This window comes from Drosophila albomicans, chromosome X (assembly GCF_009650485.2).
Source record: "Drosophila albomicans strain 15112-1751.03 chromosome X, ASM965048v2, whole genome shotgun sequence".
NCBI lineage: Eukaryota > Metazoa > Arthropoda > Insecta > Diptera > Drosophilidae > Drosophila > Drosophila albomicans.
In genome coordinates this window covers 13,549,983-13,569,669 of record NC_047627.2, presented here as the reverse complement: position 1 = coordinate 13,569,669, position 19,687 = coordinate 13,549,983, and the positions used below count along the sequence as shown (strand labels likewise).

General features: G+C 39.7%; 3 protein-coding genes across 4 annotated transcripts; 1 reads left to right on the top strand and 2 right to left on the bottom strand.

Annotated features, from left to right (window-relative positions):
- Positions 1-354: 354 nt before the first annotated feature.
- On the bottom strand, positions 355-8,862 carry LOC117577908 (chloride intracellular channel exc-4). The gene is made up of 4 exons (XM_034262905.2): positions 8,429-8,862; positions 1,417-1,926; positions 1,238-1,348; positions 355-1,163 (listed from the first exon to the last, which is right to left on the bottom strand). The coding sequence occupies exons 1-4, from the start codon at positions 8,519-8,521 to the stop codon at positions 1,086-1,088; spliced, it is 792 nt and encodes a 263-aa protein (XP_034118796.1). The 5' UTR covers positions 8,522-8,862; the 3' UTR covers positions 355-1,085.
- A 334-nt stretch (positions 8,863-9,196) lies between these two features.
- On the top strand, positions 9,197-13,266 carry LOC117577896 (nuclear pore complex protein Nup93-1). The gene is made up of 5 exons (XM_034262879.2): positions 9,197-9,464; positions 9,529-9,709; positions 9,766-10,635; positions 11,848-12,476; positions 12,542-13,266. The coding sequence occupies exons 1-5, from the start codon at positions 9,304-9,306 to the stop codon at positions 13,239-13,241; spliced, it is 2,541 nt and encodes an 846-aa protein (XP_034118770.1). The 5' UTR covers positions 9,197-9,303; the 3' UTR covers positions 13,242-13,266.
- Positions 13,267-13,288: 22 nt separating this feature from the next.
- Positions 13,289-19,687, bottom strand: LOC117577915 (LIM domain-containing protein jub). 2 transcript variants are annotated; one of them, XM_052008135.1, is made up of 7 exons: positions 17,743-19,687; positions 17,606-17,626; positions 15,652-15,792; positions 15,427-15,596; positions 14,000-14,062; positions 13,763-13,928; positions 13,289-13,701 (listed from the first exon to the last, which is right to left on the bottom strand). In XM_052008135.1, the coding sequence occupies exons 1-7, from the start codon at positions 19,391-19,393 to the stop codon at positions 13,454-13,456; spliced, it is 2,460 nt and encodes an 819-aa protein (XP_051864095.1). In that variant the 5' UTR covers positions 19,394-19,687; the 3' UTR covers positions 13,289-13,453. The 2 variants fall into 2 exon arrangements, with proteins under 2 accessions (XP_051864095.1, XP_051864112.1); XM_052008152.1 differs by lacking the exon at positions 17,606-17,626 and having other exon boundaries at positions 13,292-13,701; positions 17,743-19,686.

The window sequence follows — 19,687 nt, the reverse complement described above, 5'->3', positions numbered from 1 at the left end:
TAAATATTAATTTTGTTTTAAAAATATGCCTAAAAATAATGTAGATTTTTCTTAATTTTTAAACTTTACTGATCCAGTAATATCAGTTTATAAAATCGAAAATAAAATGCAATCGATAACGATAAGTGAGACCATATTCTATCAGTGGCTCAATCAGGGCTGCATAATCTGCTCTTACTAACTTATCGATTTTTAGTAGCGCCAATTTTATTTAAATATTTATCGTTTCGCCTAAATTATCGATTATACTTTTAAATTCCATATGGTCAACTATCCATAGAAAAATTAAATTTTATTGGAGCTGTCCCCAAGTACACTCTCTTGAATGCAATAGTCAATAAAAACACAAAAATATGTATTTCAAATTGGTTGTTTTTATTTATAATTGTTCACTTAATACAAAAATACTCTTAATTTCCTCTTCTCATATTCTTATTGATTTGTTTTTTTTTTTTTTAATTTTTTCTTGTTATGGTATTAAATAAAAATTTAAAGCAAACAAAATGGCAACATGCGCCAGGGAGCCAAAAAAAAAAGAAATAAAAAGATGATTTAAAATAAGAACAACACTATTTCCGTTTACATAGAAAAGCTCCTTGCAGATTAATAAAAGGGAAACCCAGAGGATACGTTTTGTTAATGTATATCAAATACATTTTCTTGTAGCTTTAATCGTAATTAAAACAAAAAAAAAAAAAAAAACACGCAGGCGGGCAATGAAGTCAAAAATGTTTTTAAAATACAAGTCAAAAATAAAAAATAATGCATAGCGTTTCAGAGGAGGAAGGCAACGGTGGCTGCTTAAAAGAAAAACAAGTGCTTGTCATCTTGCGTATCTATATAAAGGTATATAAATATATATGCATGTCATATACGTATTATTGTATGTATATAGTATATATATATATATATATATATACTATACATATTCTACTTGTATGCTTTTTGTATAGTTGTAGTAGTATGTGTTGTCATTCAAAGTTGTCGCTGAATAGTTGCAGTTGTAGTTGTAGTTGTAGAGTTGTCACAAAAAAAAGTACAATAATAATAATAATAATAATAACTGTGCATGGCTCTATAGAACTCTACTCTGAAATATCAATTGGAATGGATGTGGTAAACGTTGGCGTCTCCAGCTCCTCATGCTTCTTCATTTTGAGACTCTGCGAATGTGAAGAGATAGAAATGGCATACATTTAGATGAAATCCAAGAGGGAAGGCAAAGACGTAATCTCACCTGTTGCAGCTTATAATGGTTGATAATGTCCTGGTCGGCTGGGCATGATTGTGTGAAAGCATCCAGCTGATACATATGATACATGTAACGCCACAGCGCCGTCAAATGCGTCTACAAAAGAGAATAGATTTCATTTCATTTGAAGATAAGTGATTTCAAAGGTATAGCTTCATCCTTACCGGTATCTCAAAGTCGACAAAGTATTTGCCTGCAACGCGTATGTGCTGCAGACGAGGCATGAGCTCGCAATCGAAGCAGCACATGGTGTCGCCGGTTAGGAAACGTGTATTGCGATTGGCCAAATGATCGTTGATCTTCTTGAGATGCGACAAGAGCGCATTGTTCTTGGCCTCGTCCTTCTTCACCAGCATCAGCTTCAACTTCACATACAGATTCTCGATCAGCGTGGCCACATCTTTGTCCTGCACAAACAGATTATAGCCGCCGGGTATGTTCTTCATGATATGACGTTCAATCTTCTCGTTCTCCAAAATGGCCAAACCATTGTCAATCAGAATTGGTGGATGTGTTGCCTCGAAGTTAGTGCGAAAATCTGGTGGCGGTTTCTGCATATCCACTGTGGTCACCTTCAGACTGATCGTCTTCAGCTCGGCCAGCAGATACAGATCCATAAAGTACTCCTGACAGAACAGGCAGGCGCCCTTGCGACGTCCATCGATGGTCGAAGCCTATGTGGATGGAGGAAAAGAATGATGCTAATTATAATTTCGATATTCAACTGGGTCAAATGGGCATACAAATGATCGCTAATGGCTGATCGCGTGCCATGTTAAATGAATAAATCAAATGAATTTTTAACAAATTGTGCCAAAATACAGTCGACACTCGATTGCGTGAAAAGCAAATAGCCGCAAAATCGTTTCACTTTGCATAACCAGAATACAAATAGTAGATACAGTGGCTAAATTGAATAATCGGATAAGCTTCTTAACCAAATATATGCATATTTACTAGTTTATGTACAAATTGATACTTTAGCGTTTCCATCTAACTGATCATTAAACAAAAATATGCAATTTTATTTTATAACTGTTAACTTTAAGAACTAAGAAATAAAAATAAATATTGAGTTGAATCAATAATCAGTTTTACTAAAAGTTTACTATAATCATATTTTAAAGAAACTCGGTTAATATCTTAGGAATGAAATAAAATATGTTTGCTTTGAAACCGATCTAACAAAGTTATTTCTCATGAGTTAAAAGTTTACTATAAACCTATTTTAAAGAAATTTACCTAATATCTTTGGAATGAAATAAAATATGTTTGCTTTGAAATCGATTTAACAAAGTTTAACATTTGAGTTAAATCAATAATCAGTTTTACTAAAACTTTACTATAATCATATTTTAAAGAAATTTGCCTAATATCTTAGGAATGAAAGAAAATATGTTGAGTGAGAAATTCTCGTTGCTTGTTAAAGCTTTGAAACCGATTTAACAAAGTTATTTCACTTTGCATAACCAGAATATATTCGCTCGAGTGTCGAACGTAAATTTGATCATGTGACATCATCATTAACCATGGACAAGCGTCGCGTGATGCATTGTTGACGCATATGTACGACGACGACGACGACGATGATGATGATGATGATGAAGGGGGGCGCATCGAAAAGTACATAGCCAGGAAGTGCCAAGTTCTTGGCATCACCAACAACACACTTCACACACATATTTGTATACGACGCCTGCGTGGCATTTGACCAAAGAGACGTGTGTGATGATGATGTGATGTCATCATCTTTCCATTTCCAGCTCTCTTGCTATTGTTCAAATTCGACTTGTTGATTTACCGACAGCCGGTAATAAACACATGTACATGTGCATGCGCATGTTTGCGTTTGCATGTGTGTGTGAGTGTGTTAGATAAAAGCATGCAATTGTGTTTGTAAGTTTTTACACGGCACAACAACAGACGAATCCATTTACAGAGAGTCGTCGTCGTCGTCGTTGTTGTCGTTGTACGTACAAGGTTGCCAGCTGTTGCCTAAAATAGATGTCTTGTAATAATCGCCTGCCAATCGATAATGAGTAATCGCATGGAGTAACGATTACCCTAGCGATTTACCTGTCATCAACACTATCGTAATCGCACGCAATCAGCTGTTTTAGCATTTACACACATCGTTTACACACACTAGCAGGCCAGCCAGTCAGTCAGCCAGCAAACGGGCAATTGCGTTTAATTTTCAAATTAGAAGTAATTAACGTGCGTGCTGATGTATTTAGAAATGTTAATAGCTTAATAAACACACATACAAACATTATTGTACATGATTAAATGTCGCCAATAGCATATTTATTTGTACAAAATGTGTACATATCTTTTTTGTATGTATAGAAGTAGGGTAGAAAATAAATCACGCCCACATCGACCAACCGCCCCTCATTAAGCAGTCAAGCATGGGGCCGGTGAAACGATTGAGGAATGGGAAAAGGGAAGGAGAAGGAGGAGGAGGAGAATTGAGCGTCGTCACGGGTGCGTCGTTCACTCAAAGCATTTAACGCTTGAGCTTTAACGCTTTATTTTTTATTGCGGCAGAAATAGTTGTACATGTGCAGCCGATATACAACAACAACAAACTCAACACATACAATTGTATATATGTATGTGTGTATGTACTTTCAACTTCCCAAATGACCTGATTACTTTTTTTCCCCAAACAACTCATTACCCGTCTGTATACGTGAGTGGCAAAAGTAATTACGTTTGCCGTATGTGTGTATGTGTGCTTTGCAAAGTGTATTTATTGCACATGTGCAACACGTCAAAGGTCAAGATGGTCTCGCTCTCTCTCTCTCTCTCTGTCCCCTCATTGAATTGTAATTGCAACTTGGAACAACTGATTGCAATTGCCAATCAAAAATAGAAATGACGACGATCGTACAGAATAAATAACGAAACCACCAAAAGCAGAAGCAAATGTCAAGTGGCATACAACAGCACAATTCATAAGTATATTTGAAGATCGTGGACCATAAACAAAATGAAATGCTTTGCCAAAAACAACAGCAACGACAACAATCGCAGATCAGTCATAAAAAAATAATAATACGTTAATTTTGAAATACATTTCATTTAGCTGGCCAATAAATTATCGTTGATGGAGAAACAGCCAGCCAGATATTGAATGGCATTAAGAGAAGTGAGACAAATATATTCTATGTGGTTTATCGTCTCTCTTCCACCCACTATTTGTTATCGTTTGTGTTCGTGTAGTTGTGTGTGTGTGTGCTTATGACTTCTTCTATTGCTATTCCACCATTCCTAGTTAAAGCAGCAAAAACATCTCCGTCTGTTCGATTCCTCTTGATTTGTTGCTTTCGTTGTATAAGTGGGGGCAACGTAATTAAACACAAATAATAGTGCGATAAGATAAAATACAAAATACAAAAAGAAAAAAAAAATACAAATTGTTAGCGAGGCGAACATATAAATGAGAAGAATGAATGTATGTATGTTCATAAATACATATGTACATCTGCATACCACTGTATTTATGTGCATGCATATGTGTGCGTGTGTGCTTAAGTTCGAGCGTGCGTTATTTTTGGAACCGGTTCGCTCGCGCTGACAGCTGCAGTGAAGTGAGCAGCACAATAATTTTCGGCAATTATGACTGTGCTGCCAGAATTTTGGGTAAAAACGTGGCTTAAAAATGGCTAAAATAAAGTATTTGCAATTGCTTTAAAAATAACCATGCAGTAGTTCAGTAGAAAATAATGACAAATTAGAATTGAACTTTTGCTATGTTGAAGTAAATTAATAAAGAAATAAAGTACAACAAATGTACTCTTTCCTAAATATTATCTCTCTAATTTGATTTATGCATAAAATAGTTTGAATAGGGAATTTTTATCGACAAATATAATTACTTTGAAAACATATTTATTTCAATTTCCGAGCGTCTGTTTCCCATAATTCGCATATAGAAAGATTGTTCTAAAATTAGTCACTCAATTTGTAAATATTGTTGTTGATATGAAATTTGACGGGTTTTCAATGAAAACACTTAGAACTAGCCAAAATGTGTGACAAATACAATTAAAATAAATAAATGGCTGATTAGCTATAAAGGTGCCTATATCTTGCCATAAAAAGGCAAAAGTGACAGCACTGATGCGAGCATGCTTGCACACACATGTACATATGTTGAGGGCGGGCAGAGAGATGTCAACCTTGAGCGCTTTCTTGCCGTTTGCTCCACCATCAAAAACAGAAAAAAAAAAAATACATACACGAAATACATATCTTATCAAAAAGCAGCGGAAGCAAGCACAGGCAAAGCGACTTCAGCATGATGAAGTAATAGCCAAAAAAAATAATAATAAAATATAATCAAGAGTGACTGCCGCGGTATGGAAGGAGAATGAAGAACGTGAGCTTGAAGAATGCTCACTTGGCTCGTATCTTGGCCTAAATTGGTAAATGGCTAATGGGTTTCTTGTTGCCGTTTTTTGTTTTTTTTTCCATATTTTTGTTTTTTTGTTCTTTATCGTCTTCACCTTTCGTGTCTTATTATTATTATTATTTATGGCATGCTGAGACGACGACGACGCTTGTCAATTTAATTTGCAGAGAACTCTGCGCTGTGACTTAATTGCTATTTTAGTGCAGCACAAATATACAGATAAAATAAATATAGTGGGGTGTTAAGTCATTTACACAATATAATAAATCGCCTTCCATTGCGAAATGTATTTTAAAAGGCAGTGTCAGAAAGATAAACATAAACATTGCGCAGCTCCACTTTTTCTTCTTCTCTCCTATAGCGTGTACTTTTGGATTTGTCAATGAAAATGCATCCACACATGCCACCCACTCCAATAGAAGCAACAGCTACACCAACAGCAAGAGAAGAAGCAGAAGAACATGCACAACAAACAATAGCATGACAAGCCTCTCTTGCGTGCTTTGCTTAAATGTCATGGTGGATGGAGCGCGCCTTGGTTGGAGATGAGCGCGTGAGCAGATCGTGATTATATGATCTAATAAATATTAAGGAATTGTCGCTTGCACAATTTGCATTACAATACAAATATAAAACTTTATGAATTGTCAATCAATTATGTTTATTGCCAAACAAACTGCGATCAGTAATCACACACACACACACCTTAAAAAGCTCTGCTGTAGCCAAAAGTTATCGATACATTTTCGATGCCAAATAAAGGCTTCGAACGAAGCGCAATTGTAGTTGTAATTGACGTTGTTTTGTTTTTCATCTATTATGTGTGCATGCATATGTATGTGTGTGTGTGTGTGGGCGATGACTGTTGCGATGCCTCTTGGGCCTTTGGCTTTGGCCAAGGAGGCGGAAAACTGCACACGAGAAAAACCTGTTTAGCGTTCAATGATTGTGTGTTTTGTTTGTTGTTAGTTTGTTGGACCTCGAACATACAACACACAACACTCAACACGCAGACACAAACAAGCAAGCAAGCAAGTTGGGAAGAGTGAATGCTGCTCTTGCTGCTTTCTTCATCTGTGCAGCCAGCAACCACATAATAATAACAAGCGGGCGCAATGTATTTGGGCGCAAAACCAAATTGAACTTTCACTTTTTGCTTAAACGCTTTATTTGTACATTTACGTGTATTGTGATGTTATTTTCCTTTTGATCATTGCAAATGCCAAATGTCCACACATACACGAACGTGATCATATGTACATATGTATGTGTGTGCATTATGTCAAAGACGCTTCTGCTTCGTTGAGAGAGAAGAGTGCATTGAGTTCAACAGGTGCGCTTTGCTTTGCTTTGGTCCCCGCCATGTTTCACTTTCTCTCTGCATTACAAAAAGCACGATGCGCGCTATGGGATTGGAATTGGGATGTGAGTGAGGGAGTGAGAGAGAGACAGAGAGGGTGACAACAACAGTATGCAATTGGGAGTTGGAGTTGTGTGTGGAGTTGCATTAGTCATGCTTTTATATAGGGTGCGGCACATACAAACACATTCGTGAACATGCGTGTGTCTGTGTGGGTGTCAGAGGAGTGGCGCATAAGGCCCTAATAATAATGATTGTTGCTTTACTAATAGAATCAACAATGAATGAATGGGGCCTGCCAAAGACAATTACTTGGGCAAACAAACTGTTCACGAGCTTCAAGTATTTTCGACTTCTTCATATGTGAATGACGTAGGCTCCAAAGATATTTATTTCGATTTCGAAATCATATAGCAAAATGGAAACGTGTTCGTTGTCAGCCAATTGCGGCTATGAAATATGATTAAGTTTATGCCAGATAAGAAATTATTAACTGAATAGCAGCAAATTGCAAGAATGCCTCTTGTAGTAGGGCTGTCAATACAAATGCAAACTCCAGCACATACGCACACGCACACACATGCAAATGCATATCGCCTAGCAAAGTGTTGGTATGCTTGTTGTGTGTCTATATGTATGTGTGAGTGTGCTGCTTAGCTGGTCAAGAACATATTCAAGAGGAAAGAGGACAGCGAGATAACGAGAGAGAGCAAAACCAGTTTTTGCGATGCTCAACTTAGAAACAACAAAAACACTAAGACGAATAAGAAGAACACACTGACTGAGAGTAGACCCAATACTAAAGGGGGCGGGCAGCGGCGGCGGCGGCAGCGCAGACAATAATGAATAAATACAAAAAAAAAAAAAAAAAAAAAAAAAACGAAAAATGAACATAATGAATACGTTTTATATTTCTTCATGTGACACACACAGAAGTGGACGACAACAAGCAAAAGGTGAGAAACGATGTGGAAGAAGAAAGTGTCGGTGCAGCTGCAGCAGCAACAGCAACTATTTGCAATACAACATTTTCACTTTATTGCAGCACAGCAAAAATTTGCAAAGCGCGCATAAAGAAATCTAATAAACTCACACACACACAATTGCAGATAATATATATGTATGTACTTGTATAGTTCGCAGTCACCTTCTGTAAGAAACACGCACCACCATTGGTATAGTCCAGAGCTGTCTACGAAGTATGTACTACATAGATAAGTTCTTGACTAGAACAATGAATGGAGACAATCGACACCAGTCATATTGAAGGGATACGAACACACAACATATGCATGCATACATAATCTGTGTGTGTGTGTGTGTGTGTGTGTGTGCCTATGTATGCATTGCAAGTGGCTTTGTGTGTGTTTGGTCTAGGCTGCAAAATAAAACCCACCTTGATGATCAATTCGATCTCGGGCACATCAAATTTGCTGCTGCCATTTGTCGACTCCGGCTGTGACTGTGTCTCAAAATCGGCGTCTGACATGATTTTAACGTTTTTGCAAAAGCTTCAAGTTCTCTCTTGTCTTGTGCACAAAATTTGTAAGTTTAAGTTTTGTTGGTGTTTTTTTCCTTTTTTTTGCGTTGTTATCGCCGTTCTTTCTCGTCGTGCGCGTGACGTGCGTACGTGTTTTACTCTTTTTGTTGTGCTAATTTATTTTGCTAATATTCACACACGCGAAAAGAACGAGAACACACAGAAAACAATTTTCAAAAATTCACTGTACTTTAGCACGTCTGTCTCTCTGAATGTGTGTTGTAAAATACAAATGTGTTTAAAAAAATTACGTTTGCTTCCAACGGGAACGGCAAGCGATTGCGGTGTGCTGCTCGATTGCTAACAGCGTGACCGTAAGTTCATTTGAAAATACACTATTTTATACTGAAGCATTGGTTATTTTTACAAAAACTAGCTGGTTACTCTTTATATGGAAGAAGTTGGTATTTTGAATATTGCTTGCATTTTTACTATTTATTATACATTACATTATAATATATACATATATTCCACCTAATACTTTCGCTTGATATTCACATCGATTTATTATAATAAATTTTTTTCAAATGTCATCGATATTTTTCGTGAAGATGACTGCCACACTAGACAGTGGCCACAAAGATTGCTATCGAGCAATATTAAATGCAAAAGCTACCTATCGATATTTCAAAAGTAAAGCAACAATGCTTGCCGGCGTGCGGCGAGTTTAGAATTTCGACTTGTTATTTGTAATCATTGTCCCGTTTAGTTGAACATCAAATCGTGTAATAATGGATTTAAACGAACTGCTGCAGCAGGCACAACGGCTCAACAATGAAACGAAAATGGACACCGAAATGCCGCGCGTGGAGCGCACACTGTCCCAAGTGCTGCAAGCCACGCAGGAAATGCATTCGCGGGTTACTCAGGCGGGCACAAATGATTTGCAAGCGTAAGTTTCTCTTTTTAATGATTAAGCTAGGCCACTGTTAGTAACCGCCATCAACCTGCTGCAGTCACATATTGATGGGATCGCGAGGTGTCGATTTGCCAAAGCTTACACAAAAGTTGGAATCGCTAAGCGCGCGAAAATCCTTTGAGCCACTGAATCCCCTGGCCGACACTGATGTGGAGGGATATCTGAAGAACGAGCGCGAGAACGCTATAATTGCCGTCATCGAGGAGACCAACAAGAATGTAAGTAGTCCTTACAAATATGTAAAAATTTATAATTTCTTAACGAATTCTCATAGATCTTCAGAAATGTGGAGCGCATACGCATGTGGCGCATGTTCGCGGAGTGGGGCGAGGAGAAGGAGCGTCTGCTTAACGCGCTAGTTGGTCCCAATCAAGAAGACTTTCCCGATGTGCATCGTCAAATGGTGCCCACTGTGCTGCCGCAAGACGCCCTGCCACGTTCCCGTCTCAATCGCATGGAGGCGATTTATGCGCATGAAATATGCGCCTACAATCAAAGTGCCACATTCCAGTGGAAGCTGCAAGGCCATCGTCCCAATCTGCTCACCAAGCTAACCCAGCTGGCCAAGGAGACGCTTAGCAATCTGGACAGTCAGGTGCACGAGATGTGGAGCGTGCTGTCGTACATGGCCAATGTGTCGCCATTGGGTCGCAGCACAGATCCGCTCAAGGCGCGTCAAACGGGACCGCAATTTGTGCAGCAAGCGCTGGCCTATTTGGAGAAATGCTATCGTCAATACATGAACACCGTCATCCAAAAGAATCGCCTCGTTGGACTGCGCGGCGGCATTCCCAATGTCTACAACACTGTCAGCTCCTTTGTGAGCATCACATTTCAGCAGCCTCAGTCTTTGGTGGGCCTCCTCGATGTCTCCCATAACCGACCCCTGTGGGCCTTGGTTTATTACAGTTTGCGCAGCGGTGATTATGCGGCTGCTGTGCAGTTCCTCAAGGAGGGCGGCGTTTGTCCGGAGCTATTGAAGCTGCTGCAGCACAAGCAACAGCAGCAGAAGTTGCAGCAACAGCAGGCGGGGCATCCGCAGCAGTTTGGCGACCTGGAGCGACCGCATGCCAAGTTTGAGGGTCAGCTGAAGCTCGAGTACAACAACAAGCTGCGCGTCTGCACTGATCCCTACAAGAAAGCGGTAAGTCTAACGCAGTCTGAACAATTTTATATAGGAGATGGGCTTAAGATTTATAGATCTACATGGCTTAAAGTTACTTGACATGTTTGTCGGACTTTTTAGTTGAACTCAAACCGTAGAAGATAGTTGTTCATTTTTTCATTCTGACAATTCCTAATGCAAATCTTCTGATCATCTAAAGCAGAATTTTTATTGGACATTTTCGTATTATTAATGAAATTATATTTAAGTCGGTCTTTACAAATGTATTTAAAAAAAGAAAGTGTAGAAGTTGAAAAAGATAGAATTTTTGGCATACTCAAACCTTAAAAGCTAGAAGTTCATTTTTTCATTCCGATAATTCCTTATGCAAGTCTTCGGATCATCTAAAACTCTTCACAGAATATTTTTTAATTAACAATGCATTTATATTTTCGTTAGACTTTATTTACAAATATATTTCAAAGATATACTCAAACGGTAGAAGCTTGAGATTCATTTTTTCATTCCTTAAGCGGGTCTTCTGATCATCTAAAGCTGTTAACAGAATATTTATTGGACATTTTTGTATTATTAATGCATTTATTTTCAAGTCCGAAAGCGGGAGAGTTAAAAAAGATATTTAGTCTATAAGTTATATAGAAAACTACTAACCGACTGCAGAATAATCAGTGTAATATTTAGGAGGCTGTAAAACCAAAGTTTTTATAAAGGGGACTCTCAAAATTTCAGTTAAATTGAAATTAAAATGTATATAAATCCCGCAGTGAAGATATTTGGATAAATTAAAACTTCATATCGTATTTTTTAATCTGTGCCTATCGACGACACAAACCAAGTATAGTTTTCGAAAAAAAAAGAATATAACAAGCGTAATTTTTAAGCTAGAGTTGTACATTTTGGTACATATAATAAAAATTTCTAAAAATTATATGGAAAATGTGGAAGTGAATTAAGAAATTCTTTTGTATAGGCATAAATGTCTACTTACTAAGGGTCTTAGTAGCTTTGGCTGACAATTTGATATATTTTGTACTCTATATGCCATATCAATATACTAAATGTAGTCTTTGGTATATTTTAGTATTTTTGAGGTATATTAATTCGATATATTTTAAGAATAACACTGCTCTGCTTTGATTTTCTTCGAAATGGGTAGCGAGTATCTCACAGTCGAGCTCACTCGATTGTAGCTTTCTTACTTGTTTTAATTCTCTTTTTTTTTCTTGCCAGGTGTATGCCATTGTGTTGGCCTGTGATCCGCAAGAACCGCACCAGGAGGTTGTGCGCACCATCGACGACTTTTTGTGGATGCAATTGTCGGTGCTGGCCACAGATGAACGTCCCGACTATCACATCGAGCGTTTGAGCTACGGCGGCCTGCAGTCGTTGATCCTCGACAAATACGGCGAGAATTACTTCAATGCCCGTGAGAAGACGCCACTGTACTTCCAGGTGCTGGTGCTGACCGGACAATTTGAGTCGGCCATCGAGTTCTTGGCACGCACCGATGCGAATCGTCCGCATGCCGTCCACATGGCCATCGCCCTCAATGAGCTCGGGATGCTGGGCACACCGGGCAGCGTTCAGCAGCCGCTGCTCAGCGCCGACTCGGATGATCCGGCACCGATGCGTCGCTTGAATCTGGCCCGTCTCATCATCATGTACACGAAATGCTTTGAACAAACGGACACCAATGAGGCGCTGCAATATTATTATTTGCTGCGCAATTTCAAGTCACACGATGGTCGCAATCTAATGCTTAGCTGCATCTGTGATCTGCTTGTCGAGAACTGCGACGACAAGCTGCTGCAGCTGATCTTTGGCACATCCGATGCCAACGATCCGTGGACGTTCAATGGGTAAGAAAACATTTCGAGTTCGCTTCACTAGTAGTATAAACGATTGTTAATCTTGTTTTTTTTAGTGGCATCTTCACGCAGTTCCCAAACATGGCACAGGACAAACAGGCGTTGGCCAGCATGGTGGGCGATGAGCTGTCGCAACGCACCAAATTCGAACTCGCAATCAAGCTATACTTCATTGCCGGCCAGCTGGAGCAGGCTTTGCGTTTGCTCTGCTCCCTCCTCACACAGGTGGTGCATCAACCGTCGCGTCCCGGCAGCATGCGCGAACAGCTAACAGCGATTGCGGAGCGCATGAATCATGCGTTGGCACGCCGCAAAATGGATGTGGACGAACATGTGTTGGGCACATATCAATTACTCTCGCAACTGTTGAAATTCTTCGACTATTATCATGCCGGTGAATCGCGTCTGGCCGCCGAAGTGTTGGCCAAACATCGCATAACACCCGACAACTGTCGCGAGGTGGACAGCTGCGTCAGCAGCTTGAAGTTGATTGGCTCCGATATTATCAAAGTGCTGCCCGATGTGCTGCTCGCTGCCATGGATCTGATACACGGCGAATATCAGCGTCTCAAGGGCGGCAATCTGTTGCAAGCGGACAACGATAACAGCAGCAGCACCATCAGCGATAAGGAAGAGTTGCTACAGCAGCTGCGACAGCGTGCCAAGGCGTTGACCAACATGGCCGCAACGTTGCCCTATCGCATGCCCTCCGACACCAACAATCGTCTCGTGCAGCTCGAGATATTGATGCACTAAGAGAGAGTTGTTTCGAGATTTGAATTTTTGTGTATTTTGCGCTGCATGATTTATTAAAGATTGGATATCGTTTATTGCGAAATATTTGTTGTGTGCGTTATAAATTTGTTGAATAGTTTTTACGGTTTACGTTTACGTTTCTTGCATCAGTTATGTTTTTAGTCTAGTCTCGTTTTTTTTTGGGGGAGGAGGCAGGGAGAGTCTGGCTCAGCTCAGCCCATATACTGATAGGAGGCGCACACGGGCTCCTGGTGGCGTGTGTGCGGCGAGGATTGCAATGCGAGACGCTGCAGATGACAGCCACGGCAGAGCAGACGACCGTCGAGGGGATAGCAACGTTTGTCCGGCTCATCGGTCAACTGCATGCCGCACTCCTCGCAGATGTAGCAATCGACATGGAAATCCTTATCCATGGAAACCACGCGAACCGTCTCATCGGTGCCCTCGACGGGTGTGATGCCTAAGCGGGAAATAATCGATTAGAAGAGGTCTTGTTTGACTCTCTTTTATTGTCTTCTTACCTTTGCCACAGCTGGCGCATTTGGGCGCAAACATGCGATGGTAATCGTTGACGCAGTAAATCTTGTGATCCACATCGACGGTGAAGGGAACGCCGTCGAGGCATTCGTTGCAGATGCAGCATCGAAAGCAGCCCGGATGATACGATTTGCCCATAGCTTGCAGTATCTATAGCCACATACATGACAACAGTTGAGATGGCAATAGTATAAGAGAGTGAGTGAGAGGGGAATACTTACCATTTCCATGATGAGATGCCCGCAGATGGCGCATTTCTCAGCCGTCTGCTGGAAACCTGAATACTGCAATGTAGCAAAAAAGAAACATGGTCAAATAATGTATTTAAAAACTACAATCGAGTGTGCTCGACTGTGAGACACTAGCGTTAGTCGTGCTCTTAACTTTCTTGACTTTTAAGGTTAGCAATTGATCTATATCTAAGCTGTACATCGTAATAATATCTCATTTATTAACGAGTGTGCTCGACTGTGAGCCTTTTAAACCCTTTAAAAGTTGTGTGTTTGAACAGATTGTTAAGAGCAAGCAGGCAGACTGTAATCGTGTTCATAACTTTGATTTTTAACGTTTTTTTTTATACTTTTCGCCTCATTCATTTAAGCTTAACTGAAAAAAAGTAACTGATCTATGTTCTACATCATAATAATATCCCACTTATTAACAAGTAATTAAGTAAGTATAAAAAGAAAAACAGTACGGTATTATTCTTAAAATATACCACAAAAATATACTAAAAGTTCCATTTGATATATTGATATAGTACTACATTGAAAATACCATAGAGTACAAAATATACTACGACCCTGACATCTAGGTGTTCAAACGGACGGACATACAGACAGACGTGGCTATACCATCTCTTTATGGGGTTGGAGATATCTCCATCTTCCTGACATACATTTCATGTAGACACAAAGTTATAATACCCATCTATGCTATGGGTAGCGTGTATAAAAAATGTAATAGGTTCTATGCTCTTAAATCACAATATCATACCGACTTTACTCGTGCTTTCTTCAGTCAGAAAATTACATTTAAGGATCTTCATCTATACTGTTCCCTTATACTATATACATTACTAGCTGTAAACTCTTTTAGTAAACAATAAAGAAAACTGACAATTTGGATCCTTACTTTGACACCAACAAAATGAAACTAAAGAAAACATAATATTGTAGATTGAAAAAAAAAGAAAAAGCTTGTAGAGTTTTTAGGTTGGTCTTTATAAAGTCAAGCTTTAGCCTAAAGTCCTTAGTCCTCATTTCATTGCAATATGAAATTGTATTCGTTATTATTATAAGAATAAATTCAAGTTCAGGTATAACCAATCAAATTGCTCTGACACCGGTGTAATTTCCAATATAAGAACATTAATATTGTGTACTTAAATTAATGAAAATTTCATGCAGCAACAATTTGAAAAAACATTTCTAGAACAACTTGAAAGTTAATTCCAAGACGAATGTCTAGATTTCATTTGGTAAGTGAGAAGGCAAACCTAATCTAAGGTTAAGAAATATTCTATAGCTTTAATTACTATTTATACAGACGGACAGATGGACTTGGACTTATAACAGCTGCTAGATTACATAATAGTAATATTCTAATCTCTGAGTACTGTATCCTATAAGCCCTGAGCTGAACCTACCATATAGTCCTCCTCGCAATAGACACGCCCATGCACATTGTAGAACGCCTTTCCGCGCAGAGCTCGACCGCAGCTGCAGCAGATGAAGCAGTTGGTGTGATACAGATTGCCCATCGCCTGGCACGCTTGTCCGGCGCCCTTCACCTTCTCCCCGCACGTGTGACAGATGCCTGTAAGGTGCGAAAGTTGAGATTGATTTGATTGTAGTTGTAGTTGAGGACATACCAAAATATTCGCCATGCTCCTCGCTCTGTTCGATCTCCTCCTCAAGCTGGCGTGTCAGCTCCTCGATTTTACGCTGCGCTTCAGTCGGTCCAGCCGGACGTGGCGGAGTCACGCTGTACGGCAGTAGATTCTTGGTGAGACCTAAAGAACGTGGAAAAACAGAGTTGTATAAATAATCGAGTAAAAAAGTAGCATAGGAATCTTTTTTAACATTACTTGGGAATACAAAAAAGAAATACAAAGCAAACTTTGAACCTTTACTGAATTTGAAACTCAATTGAAATTATTATTGCTAGGCAATCGTAATGAAATTTATAGAAATTGAAAAGCATGCGATTATAATATAAACAGCAAATAATTTGATTAAATATCTTTTATTGGAATTTTTAGAGTGCCGGATCTAAATATGCTCTATTATGTCATAATATATGAAATATATTGTATTTATTTCAAATGAAAATCCTAAGAAAGGGGGGAAGTTAGTATTCATTTTAATGATATCTAACCTTTTTAACCTTTCAAATGGTAAAATTGTGAAAAATTTAACAGCGATGGTTAATTTATTTTCACTTTAAAGATAATTGCATTCCTTTTAACTTAAATGCATTGCATTTAACTACACATTTGTGAAATTCATGAAATTCTTCTTTCATCATAATATAAAATATATTGCATTTATTTCAAATGGAAAAATATATTGTAGTAAAGAAAAAGATAATAATAATTAAAGACAATTTCATTCCTTTTAACTTAAATGCATTGCATTTAACTACACTTTTGTGAAATTCTTCTTGCATCATAATATATAAAATATATTGCATTTATTTCAAAGGGAAAAATATATTGTAGAATAGAAAAAGATAATAATAATTAAAGACAATTGCATTCCTTTTAACTTAAATGCATTGCATTTAACTACACATTCGTGAAATTCTTTTTTTTTATACAAAAGTTGGTTGTATAAAGCAAAATTAAGTAACATTAGAAAACTAGTTGAGTAAGGTATAAAAATAATTAAAAGAAGAAAGAAAGAAGATTGGTTTTCAATTATCGACGTTACGATGATATTTGTTTTGTGTGTCGACAACTTTGAAATTATCGCCTGTATTTTGTATGCTTTCGATTAAAGTAGGCGTGGTCGAATACTTCACTGCAAACTTGAACTGCGCAGGACAAAGAAAAACAAATTTGGCAGCTCTAACGCTTGAGGTAAGCAAGTTTTAGATGCTTATGCTGACGGACAGACAGACGGATGAACGAATAGACACAGGAACCTTTTAAAAAAAGAAATCGTAGCCTGAAGACCTTAGTTGCTCGGGCTTATATCATTAGACTAAGGAATTGCATTTGTTATTTCAGTGAAATAATAATAATAATACAAAATTTAATATTTGATATTACTTCTATACTTTCGAATAGAGTCAAGTACTTGTTTATCGAATTTATGTTTTAAATTCCCAAACACAACTAAATCAAAAATTTCAAAAGTAATAACTGACGGACAGACAGACAGACGGATGAACAAATAGAACTTAAAAAAAGGAAAACTTATTTTCAATATTTAGTTTTAAATTGTCAAAAGCAACTACTGAACAAATGTCAAAAGCCTTTTCATAATAATAACTGAGATAATGTAATATTTTTAAAGGTAATATGATATTTGATATTAAAGTTAGACATTTAATTATAAATTAAATATATATAAATATAAAAGATTTCAGAAGTTATTTCATTGTAATAACTGATGGACAGACAGACAGACAGACGGATGAACGAAAGACATATAAACTTAAAAAAATCGAAACCTACTTTCTATATTATGTTTTGAAATACTAAAAGGCAAAACTTTAGAATATAATTCACTATATAATAACTGAGATAACATAAAATTTGAAAAGGAAATTTTATATTTAAGTACAATAATACCGATCTATCTATATAGAGTCGATCATACCTCGTTTAGGCCGCAAAGCGGCTGCGAAAGCAATGAGTTAGAGAGAGGGAGAGAGATGATTAGTTACCGTTATTTAGTTGGTGGATGGATGAGAATAGTAATTAGTAAGCATGGCAATATCTGAGAGCTTTGTTTACCTGTGCTGCTCTGCGAGGGCGTTGGCGAGGTGGCCACAGCGAGGGGCGCTGTTGTTGCCAGGGGCGTGGCACGCAGCTGCAGCGGCTGCGCAGCGCTCGCTGTTGTTGTTGCCATCGTCTGAATGGGCAGCGGCTGTGATTGCAAATGCGACGACTGCAGCAATTGCTGTGGTTGTTGCTGCTGCTGTTGTGGCAGTGGTTGCTGCTGTTGCTGTGGCAGTGGCTGCTGCTGTGAAGGCGGTGGCGGTTGTGGACTTGCGGCGCTCAAACGCACATTGTTGGGACTGCGACTCTTGGTGTTGTTGTTGCTAATGCTATTGGTGTTGTTGCTATTCGTGTTGCTGTTGCTATTCGAGTTGCTATTAGTGTGGTTGTTGGTGTTCGTGTTGTTGCTGTTGCTGCTGCGATGCAAATTGGCCGTCATGCAAACGTAATCGGAGCTGTTGATGTCCTCAATATAATTGGGATTGACGGACACATTGATGCCCAGCTGCGCCTGCTGCGGCTGCTTCAGCGGCGTATGCTGTTGCAGCTGCAATTTGGTTGCCACCGTCACCGGCGATGCCATTGGACTGAGGTGACTGGGCAGCGACAGATTGCGATATCGCTGCGTTGGCGAATGCAAGCCACCAACTGTTGTCCCAGCTGCCGATCCAGCTCCAGTTGCTGCTGCCGAGCTGTTGCTGCTGATGCTGCGCTGATGCAGCGGCGATGACGACGATGATGCCGACAGCTGCAAGGCGTTAAGCTCCACATTGTGTGGCGTGGGCGTGGCCATCTCGGTGTGCTGATAAATGCTGGCGGTGGCCGGCGATGCTTGCGGCTGGGCTCGCTGCCCGGAATGCGGTATAATGTTCTCATAGATGGGCGCCGTGGCCGACAGCTCCTCAATGGGATGGGGATGGGTATGTGGATGTGAATGCTTCGATGCTCCAGCTCCAACTGTTGCTATGGTTGTCGCTTCCGGCACCGGCGTGTGGGCAAAACGACCGCCGCCAATCGGTTGCATCAACAGATAATCGTTGAGCATGACACTCTGCCTGCTCGCCGGACTCTGCGGCTGGGCACGCTTCTGATTCGTATCGAATTGCCCATAGAACTCCAGATTCTCGTAGACGGGCGAATGCTTTTGGGGCACAATACGTTGGCCCAGCACCTGAGCGGTGGGTGCATAGATGTGAGGTGAGCCGCCGCCACGCTGTTGCAACATGGCAGCGCTGCCCATGCTGCTGCTGCTATTGTTGCCACTCCCACTGCCCCCGCCCCCGTTGCCCATCATCCCTAGCATGTGATCCATGCTCGTTTTGGGCGTTGCTGTGGCATATTTGGAGGCGGCTATGATGCTGCCGCGCTCATAAAGCGTGTAATCCTCGCTGCTGGGCAGGCGTGGTTGCATTAGTTGCTGCTGCTGCTGCTGTTGATGATGATGATGATGATGCAGTTGCTGCTGCTGTTGATGATGATGTTGTTGTTGTTGTTGCTGCTGCGGCTCGTGCATATAGTGTTCGATGGCGCCGGGCGAACGTTGATAGCTGCCAATGTGTAGACGCTGCATTAATGTCTCATAATCAGAATCACCAACTCCTCCTCCTGGTCCCCCTCCTCCCACCACCGCGCTGGTGGCATTTCGATGCGTTCGCTGGGTGGTCATTATGCACACACACACTATTGCAGCATATACGTCGCATGCATATATGTCATGTATGTGTGTGTGTGTGTGAGTATGACTCGTTTTTTGGGGAGCGCTGACTTCCAACAATTGCTGCCTCGTTCAATAACTTCTTCCAAACGCCGCCGCTTTCTGAAATGATTTCAATTTGTTTCACTTTTCTGTATCAACTGGGTAACAGCAACATTTTTCTTCAATTTTTGGTGGAAAACAAAGGCAGCGAACGAAGAGAAGAATCTCTCTCATGCACAATAACACACATACACTACACTTATG

Bases quoted from the DNA above. Each gene is read 5' to 3' on its own strand.
- LOC117577908 (XM_034262905.2), bottom strand. From the start codon at position 8,521: ATGTCAGACGCCGATTTTGAGACACAGTCACAGCCGGAGTCGACAAAT. The intron at 1,927-8,428 runs GTGGGTTTTATT...CCATCCACATAG, and splicing joins AGATCGAATTGATCATCAAG to GCTTCGACCATCGATGGACG. The intron at 1,164-1,237 runs GTGAGATTACGT...TCACATTCGCAG, and splicing joins ACCATTATAAGCTGCAACAG to AGTCTCAAAATGAAGAAGCA.
- LOC117577896 (XM_034262879.2), top strand. From the start codon at position 9,304: ATGGATTTAAACGAACTGCTGCAGCAGGCACAACGGCTCAACAATGAA. The intron at 9,465-9,528 runs GTAAGTTTCTCT...AACCTGCTGCAG, and splicing joins GGCACAAATGATTTGCAAGC to TCACATATTGATGGGATCGC. The intron at 9,710-9,765 runs GTAAGTAGTCCT...GAATTCTCATAG, and splicing joins TCGAGGAGACCAACAAGAAT to ATCTTCAGAAATGTGGAGCG.
- LOC117577915 (XM_052008135.1), bottom strand. From the start codon at position 19,393: ATGACCACCCAGCGAACGCATCGAAATGCCACCAGCGCGGTGGTGGGA. The intron at 15,597-15,651 runs GTATGTCCTCAA...CGCACCTTACAG, and splicing joins GGAGCATGGCGAATATTTTG to GCATCTGTCACACGTGCGGG. The intron at 14,063-15,426 runs GTAGGTTCAGCT...GCTACATTGCAG, and splicing joins ATTGCGAGGAGGACTATATG to TATTCAGGTTTCCAGCAGAC.